Source organism: Lathyrus oleraceus, chromosome 6, assembly GCF_024323335.1.
Source record: "Lathyrus oleraceus cultivar Zhongwan6 chromosome 6, CAAS_Psat_ZW6_1.0, whole genome shotgun sequence".
Taxonomy (NCBI): Eukaryota; Viridiplantae; Streptophyta; class Magnoliopsida; order Fabales; family Fabaceae; genus Lathyrus; species Lathyrus oleraceus.
The window spans coordinates 281,638,443-281,646,803 of NC_066584.1; the positions used below are offsets into that span (position 1 = coordinate 281,638,443).

The window sequence follows — 8,361 nt, forward strand, 5'->3', positions numbered from 1 at the left end:
TATCAAAACTCATTTTTGACAGTTTAAGAATTTTGAGTTGACTCATGACTTGGAGCGTAACTCTCGGGTCTGAACAGGTCGAGTCATGAGTCGACTCATGACTTGGAGCAGTAGAATTGTGATTCGACTCATGACTTGGAGCGTAACTCTCGGGTCTGAACAGGTCGAGTCATGAGTCAACTCAAGTCTAGAAAAACCTGTTTGAGTTTACTCATCCCCTGTTTGAGTCGACTCATTGGTTGTTTCATTTGAACCATGTTGCCACGGGTCTGAACAGGTCGAGTCATGATGACTAAACTCTGGAAAAACCCTGTTTGAGTCGACTCATCCCTTGTTTGAGTTGACTCATCGCCTGCTTCGTTTAGACGATTGTGGTCTAGGGAGCTTTCGCAACCTTTGAAAATATTTTTAAAAAGCGCTAAATTTAAATACTGATCTATTCACCCCCCCCCTTTCTAGATCGGTACTATCGTCTAACAATATGCACAGGTTAAACGTATGTGATAAATAAAAGGTACTTCAAAAAGTTACTTTACCATAGAAACAATTAAAAGGCACTTCAAAAACATCATTTGCACGAAGAACAGAACTGTGAAGAAAGATAGCAAAAATCACAAGCAAATATTTAAATAAAGTGATGTAAAGACAACCATGGTCTCCTTTACTTGATACAATATGCCAATATAGGATGTAGCTTATACAATAAGCCTTTGAATTTAGACAGTTACCATGAACAAATTACATTAATCCACTTGTGAAAATAATAATGTGGCAAAGTGTAATACTTAAGGTAAAATATTGCAGGTAAATTCAATACTATAGGTAATTTCATGCAAGTAAAGTGTAAATATTATGTGGCAAAGTTAATATTGCAGGTAAAATGAATTGTTATGTTTATAATAAGCAAACTGATAATGTGACAAAGTTAATATTGTCGGTAAGTTATTGCAAACAAAGTGTACACATTATGTAATTCCATATGGCATGCATCCTTAATTATTGTGTTTATAATAAACAAACTGATTATAACTATATTCATTTGTTCAACATGGCATAGTATAACTTGTAACAATCATACGAAAATATTATACTTTTTGAAGGACTACAAAGTATATATGTATTTTTTTTCAACTTCACTTACTATAGCTTATCATCCCATGACAGTATAATTTATAAACAACGGATTCCAAGTAGCAATAATTGAAAACTCATACCAAGTTAAATAAATATTTAGATTCTTATATTAGAAATGTCAATGTGAATAACATTAGGTTACAAATTAACCAACAACCATAGTTAAAGGTGGAGGTGAATACATAGCAAAAATAATTAATGAGGTAGAAACATATATGGAGGTTGAACATGATCCCTTATTAACAAAATATGTTTGTCTTAACAACATAAGTGAAGCTTGTTGTACCAAAAAAAAACGTCACAAAGTGTGTTGGCTCATGTTTTCTTGCAATGTTTGCCTTACTTGGTTGCAGATAGCTTTGGTGATAGCATATTTGAAGTTCCTAGGTCCTCAAAACAATTTGCTTAGGTTAACCTCTTACATGGAGTGTTGCTTGAATAACATTGTCACTCGAGTTTTGGGAAGCAAACATGGTAGGCTGCATTATGCCAAAACATTAATGTAAGTTGTTTGATATGTTTGGGATGTTATAGGAATTCAGTATATCAAAAATTAAATGTCATAGGAGTAGTAAACAGACTTATAATAGGTACCCGAGTAGGAGTAAAAACTTCTTTGTCGGACAATGGTAGGTTAGAAGTTGTGTCTATCCCTTTGATAATTTGAGGACTGTTGGGAACTTTTGAAGTTTGCTGGATTAAAAAACATGGCAAGACTAAGGTCATTATGCAACTATTTAAAGTTAGGAAATAAATGTATAAAAAGACGGGAAGACCTCAAGTTGAACCATTGCATCTATGATCATTTGAATGATTTGTTTATCCTCGGTAAGCTTGACAACAAATGATTGCTTATAGTCTGGTTGGTACTTCACACGAAAACCAAATTCTTTGCCCAACAGATTATCTAGGTGAGAAGGGTATATTTATGGATAATATTCATTGGTCTGGCCATGTTGTATGAAAGACAGAAACAAATTCAAATTCTCCATAAGTGGGATATTGCTGAGTAATTCAATTTTGCATTACCAAAATCAATGATAATTGCATTGGACATAAGTATACAATGATGTTACATAAGATGAATATGAAGTGATTAAAAAATACAACATATAAGAGTTTTTAACATAAAAGAGTTTAACATAAAAGAGTTTAACATAAAAGTGTTTAACAAAGAAGACTTTTTAGCATATGCAGAAAGTGCAGTAGAGAAATGCTTATTGTAGGAGAATTAATGTCAATTATAAACCTATTGCAGAGTGATGTTAATAGTAATGATAACTGAATTAGCATCATCAATGATAATTTCCATGTCATTAAGTCATATGTAATTGCAGAGTTATGATCATTATAGCATAATCATGCCCTGTCATTGAAGCAAATTCATGCTCATTATAAAGACATGTCAGTATGTCATTGTAGAGTCATGCTCATTAAAAAGAAGTGTCATTAAGTCATTGCATAATCATGCTCATTTTAGAAGAATCAGTTTCATAAGTTCTCATAAATCATAAGGTGTATATCATCATCAGTTTTACCAACTAATGCAGCATAGGCTCATGATGTCGGAATGTACGTACCTTTTTCATAACATCTCTTAAATCATGTGCAGACAAACCAACATAAGTAATACACTCCTTGTCCCAAAACACAAAACAACCGATCTTTCCTTCATGCTCAACCTCTATTTCAATTTTATACCTAATTACGAATGTATGTACAAAAATATAGTTATATATGATGGTAAGTATAAAAAATGAATTATTTGTTAGATAAGTATGATTGACTTACTTTGGGATGGGTGCAATTTTATCTTCGTAACAACTACATACGAAAGGCACCCCAGGAGATTTATTAGTCCTCTTACAAGTTGGACACTGCTCATAGTACCAACCAAACCGACTTGACTTGAACCTCTTAGTTGTCCCAATTGTGCTGCAAAAAGTTGATTGTAAAGATGCATGATTAGAATAGATATATATTACATACGCAGTTGAAGAAAAATGAATGGAAGGACAAAATAACAATAGATAATATAAATTACGTTTTGAAGAGAATTAATGTCTGCAATACTTTTGACATCATTGGTATATGAGAACGATTTGTCTTCAAATTCCCCTGAGATGCAAAACTTTGGGATAATTGCTGCAAAAGAATGTTGGAGCTAGCAATGTGTCCCAATCTATAAAAAATGAAATTTTCTTTAGAGTGCAAGAAGTGACAGATAAATGATATAATAGTAGTAAGTTACATTAACATACTTAGCTTTGAAGGAAGTGACTTGTGGATGATCATAATCAATAAACAGTTTTGATCCATTCCAAGCATTAGAGATGTAGAGCTTTCCAGTAGCTGTAAAAAATGAATCTCCAGTAAACAAAAATCATAAAGCTATATGCCACCATTTAGAAATTAGTGAGAAAGCAATAGGCAAGAAAGAAAAGAGGCATGTCATATGAATGCATACTTGAACATTGTTGGCACATAACATAAGTGATTATGATAATTTTGGGGCCACCTGTGGTATTTTCTTTTGTGTATGCCATAAATTGGTTGACATATGTTTCCCACAGCGTAAGATCAAGTTCGTTTCCACTTCAAAAAAACAGACAGTAATAGTTAATAATGCATGTATAGAAATAAGAAATATGTTATACAAAAGTAGGTAATGCTAAGATGACAACAGCTCATCTGATAAAATAATATTGACGCACACCTTTCGTCCGCCCCTTGTAACTTGAGTTTTCATTACTTGGTGGAGTACACCAATTACATCTGCATAAGGCGTAAATGTATCGTAAATCTTATGAACATGAAAGTAGACTGAGGAATAGAATACAAAATAAGGTTGATTCAATTACCGTATAACCGGTTCACATGGAAATCCCTGTGCAAAAAATTGACAATGGGTTTGAAATCAAAGTTGTGCATTGGTATTTCCGGCATGTCTAGCATGGTTATAGTGGTTCCGCCATGAAAAAATACCTTCAAGGGATTGTCACATATTTTAAAAGCTAGATCATTCATAGTAGGGTCACAATTATAAACCATATATGTTTGGTGTTCTTGTAAGGTTTGGTTCCACATTTCAAAGTCTCGGTTTCGGGTGACGACATGAATTTTGTCCCCCTATAAATGAAGAAGAATACATAATATGAATATTAAGTGGATAGAAATTTCAAGAACATAAGGCCAACATGAATGGATACCTTTGAATCTTGGATAAGACATTCAACATGTTGTTGTCCATTCCGCTCCTTAACAATCCACAGATCAACCACGTGAATGGAGATCTTCCAAACATTGTCACTTACGTTCAAATCACAAATCATACTAGGTGGTCTTGACATGGTGTGTTGTTGATCTGAAAAGTCACATATGAAACTGTTAATGATCTTTGTCACCTAACTTCAAATGGCTAGAACATAACTATTTCACATGTTTAATAAGGAATACTCAACAAGCTCCAATTTTTATTATACTTTTAAATGGATAAAACATATCTAAAACGAATCAACTTCATAGAATGATGCAACATACTTCCTAAAACTAGTATGTCATCAAATCAGAAAGCAGAGTTAATACGCACCGAAAGCAACAACAAAGGACTAACACGAACCGAAAGCAGAGTTAATAAAAATGGTTTCTGATAAAAACATTTAAAGAGACATAGAGAATGAACTGAAAACAAAAACAGGAAAACGGGAAATACATAAAGATTTCATTAACTTTAAAAAACCAGAAACCATACAGATTTCATTAACCCAACAACATAAACATTGCTTTTGAAAAAATATGAACATAAACCAGAAACAACTATATTCAAACAATCAACTTGAAATCGATTTATAGTGTCTCAAATCGGAAATGCAAGAAAAACAAAAGAAATATTTGGAATCACAGATCTGATGAATGTTTTTCACAAACCAAATATAAGACGGAACATTCATACACACGTGATTTCAGAAAAATGTTCATTATGACATTTTTGTATGACTCAAGTATATTATTGAATGTTCATCTAGAACCAGAAATAACCAGTTACCTTATGAAATGATGCAAGGAAGAATAATCAGTAGAGTGTATGAGTTTCTTGTGACAATAGTTGTTCTTGAAAAGAGAGGAAGTGACAATACGAATGAAGTAGAAAAGAGAGGGAATGTTGATACCTCAAACATAAGGGAATATTGGACCAATAGGAAAGAAGGAAAAAATAGACCAATAAAAAATTGAAAAGTGGCATCATGAATAGTTGTGGTTGAACTAAAATAAATGAATATGTGAGTTACTATTTACTCCTTTTATGATGGATAATTGAAGTTGTTTAGAAGGGTATATTAGAGTATTTGGATACATATTTTAGTAATGGGTAGGCAGTTGGTGTCTCTACTAGGAAACCATCACTTAACTCTAAAATCATTTGTTTGCCGATTTTGACTTACATTTTACATATTTGTATTTGTGATCTGTTTTTAAAAGATTTCTTTTTGTTAATTTTTATAAAAATAATGTGTTGATTTATAAATATCAACTGTTTATTTACATCAATACATAAATATAAATAAATATTACTGTTGAGGATTAAAATCCAAATTAATATTATTTTACACTCATTTAATTCAATTAACACAATCTTGCAAAAACATATTAGAACACAATCTTGCAAAAACATATTAGAATCTAATTCAATTAACACATATTAGTCGAGTATATTTATCTTGTTAATTGATTCAAACACATTGTGAATCATTAAATGTACTAATAACAAGTATCTAATCACAATTAAGTTTTACTAGCACAAGTGACAGGCTTTAATTATTTAATTTAAAAAAAATATACACACACAAATTATCTCCACTTTAACCTTTTAAATTTTTTGATTCAAAGTCTGGAATTTTGCACATTGCAAAATGATTAATATGTTGATATTCCAATGGACATGGACCAAAAATCATAAAATTAAATTGTTTCATAGGACTCGAATTTCAAAATCTATTTATTTACCTCTCAAATTAATAAATATCAATCTCTAAATAATTTGTAAGCAAGACATCATAAGGGACTGAGATTTATTGCGGTCAGAAAATCCTTACAGTCACACAATCAAAATTTTCTGACTATTTGACAAAATCAAAGTTTTTTAATTTAAAATTAGTATTTTTTAAAAATATTATGTAAGAAGTAATGTTATTTTTTTAGATTGTGTGATTAAGATCCAACGGTTATAAATATAATGACCGTTGCATATATCTATTTTCCATCAATGTAGGTGACATGGTTAAATTTTTGTTTTGGTCAATATATAAATGGTCAAGCATGTAATGTGATGATGCACACAAACGAAAGCCTAAAGCATGTAAAGATGCATTAGGTCCAACTTTCTTTTTGTCATTATTTGCTTGCCTTTAGCAATGTGAATATCCAAAGTAACAAGGATTATTTTGGTTTTGGCCCACAAATGAAGTGACCTTTTTCCTAATTAAAATAAACAATGCAATACCAAATCCCACTATATCATACACTTTTTACAATTTTCTTTCGTTTAGTCTTTGTCCAATTCATTATTTTATTCGGTCATCAAGAACACTAGTCATAACAAATCAAAACCACTTTAAAATGTCATATATTATACCATATACATAGTAATTTATTGTTTCTCATTTTCACATTGTTACAACCAAGGACATGTACTAATGTTATTTTTTTTTTATGAACTTTAGTATGGTATGTGTCAAGATTCCCTCTAATCCCAATGTATGAAATCATTGCATATACACGTTTCTTGCTGGCGGGAATTAGAATGATGTTTTTTTTCATTAAAAAGAAAAAGGGTTGAAAAGGAAAAGCTGGTAAAAAGAAAAAGTGGTATTTATACAATATCATGATGTAGTGGTAGTGGAGAAGCTATAATACTATAACCTGCCCATTAAGTGATTAAGAAACTAGTTAATGATAAAACAGTTTTTAAAGTTTTGTTAAAGAAAATAATTAATTACTTGAAAAATCAAATGTTAAAAGCAACTAATGTGTTTAGCATAAAGTTAAAGAGAATAGAGAGATTACCACCCTCATGTTATCTTGGTTCATTTTAGGTGGAGTATATCAGTCTTCATAATTTTGTGAGATTTACTAATATTTGAGCCATCTTGGTCAAGTAATGCACCTTCAAAGCATTAAAGTAGTGTATGTGTTGATTGGTTAAGGCTGATTTGTGTTGCTTTGAAAACGTCAAGATCGAATATGAATACATTCTTAACACATGAAATGTTGTGTGACACTGCTCTATGATGGATTGTCATATTTAAGACGTTCTTAGCATGAGGATATTTAAGTTTCGTCTAGATTCAAGTCTATTAAGATACAATGGATACGATAAAAAAAAGATTCAAACTAACATACAAGTGATAAGTTTCAAAAATACATAAGTATTAATTTATTTATTTTTGTAAGCATTCAATGAAAAGAAAATCCAAGTTATAAAAAAAATATGATAAAATATCTGCATATATTTTATAACGATTTATTTCCTACATACGTGTAAAAAGGGCCAAGTAAGCACACAATATACACAAAATGCATCATTCAAACATCAAGGCTCCCTTAACCAAGAATAGGGGCTCGCTAAGCCAGCAAAGGCAACAATATGGTGCTTAAGAGTCAAGTAACTTCAAAGCTAAGTAGCAAAGCTCGCTAGCTGGCGAGGTAAGTGAGGTATGATGGGTCAGAGAACTTAAGGACTATGTTGCTTCCTGGCAAAGAAAGACGAATTTGCTTGCTAAGCAAGTTTTAGGTGCGCTAAGTAAGGAAATGTGGTCAGGACCACTTGTATGATGAGTCGGCATGACCTAATGGTGAAGAAATTAAGTGCGCTAAGCTAGCTCTGAGCATTGCTTAGCGAGAATGGCAGGTCAGGACCCTATAAATAGGGATTCAGGCAGTTCATTTGAAAATAACTTGTTGTGCTTAGGTAGTTTTCTTGGTAGGGAGTGAGAGAAGTCCATTGTATACCAGAAACAAAACAAGAGAGGAAAAGAGAGAAAGATTGAGGGCGGAAGCGTTATCTGAGGAATCAACAATAAATATTTTTCAATATCTTTCTTTTGGGGTTTAATTGTAAAACTATGATGAGTAAGCGTAGCTAGTTTCTTTTTTGTTGGGGTTAAATGTATTCGTCCTAATGCTCATATCTTTATCACGATCATGTCATTCTATGTAATTCTTTTTAAG

The 8,361-nt window shown here is 31.8% G+C and overlaps 1 protein-coding gene across 8 annotated transcripts; it reads right to left on the reverse strand.

Moving 5' to 3' along the window:
- Nucleotides 1-1,218: 1,218 nt before the first annotated feature.
- Nucleotides 1,219-5,358, reverse strand: LOC127096924 (uncharacterized). Of its 8 annotated transcripts, XR_007792866.1 has the most exons (12): nucleotides 5,180-5,357; nucleotides 4,344-4,498; nucleotides 3,996-4,263; nucleotides 3,851-3,909; nucleotides 3,602-3,729; nucleotides 3,396-3,486; nucleotides 3,179-3,316; nucleotides 2,926-3,069; nucleotides 2,715-2,835; nucleotides 1,911-2,139; nucleotides 1,729-1,827; nucleotides 1,566-1,613 (listed from the first exon to the last, which is right to left on the reverse strand). XR_007792866.1 is itself a non-coding variant. In XM_051035453.1 (11 exons), exons 5-11 carry the CDS (start codon nucleotides 3,678-3,680, stop codon nucleotides 1,582-1,584), a joined length of 717 nt encoding a protein of 238 aa, XP_050891410.1. In that variant the 5' UTR covers nucleotides 3,681-3,729; nucleotides 3,851-3,909; nucleotides 3,996-4,263; nucleotides 4,344-4,498; nucleotides 5,180-5,358; the 3' UTR covers nucleotides 1,219-1,581. The 8 variants fall into 8 exon arrangements, 5 of the variants coding, with proteins under 5 accessions (XP_050891410.1, XP_050891411.1, XP_050891409.1 ...); XM_051035453.1 differs by lacking the exon at nucleotides 1,911-2,139 and having other exon boundaries at nucleotides 1,219-1,613; nucleotides 1,716-1,827; nucleotides 5,180-5,358; XM_051035454.1 differs by lacking the exon at nucleotides 1,911-2,139 and having other exon boundaries at nucleotides 1,219-1,613; nucleotides 3,653-3,729.
- Nucleotides 5,359-8,361: the final 3,003 nt, after the last annotated feature.

Excerpts from the sequence above, each read along its gene's own strand:
- LOC127096924 (XM_051035452.1), bottom strand. The coding sequence starts at position 3,680 with ATGGCATACACAAAAGAAAATACCACAGGTGGCCCCAAAATTATCATA. Across the intron at positions 3,070-3,178 it reads ACATTAATTCTCTTCAAAAC|CACAATTGGGACAACTAAGA; the intron begins GTAATTTATATT and ends AACTTTTTGCAG. Across the intron at positions 1,828-2,714 it reads TAAGAGATGTTATGAAAAAG|CAAACTTCAAAAGTTCCCAA; the intron begins GTACGTACATTC and ends TTTTTAATCCAG.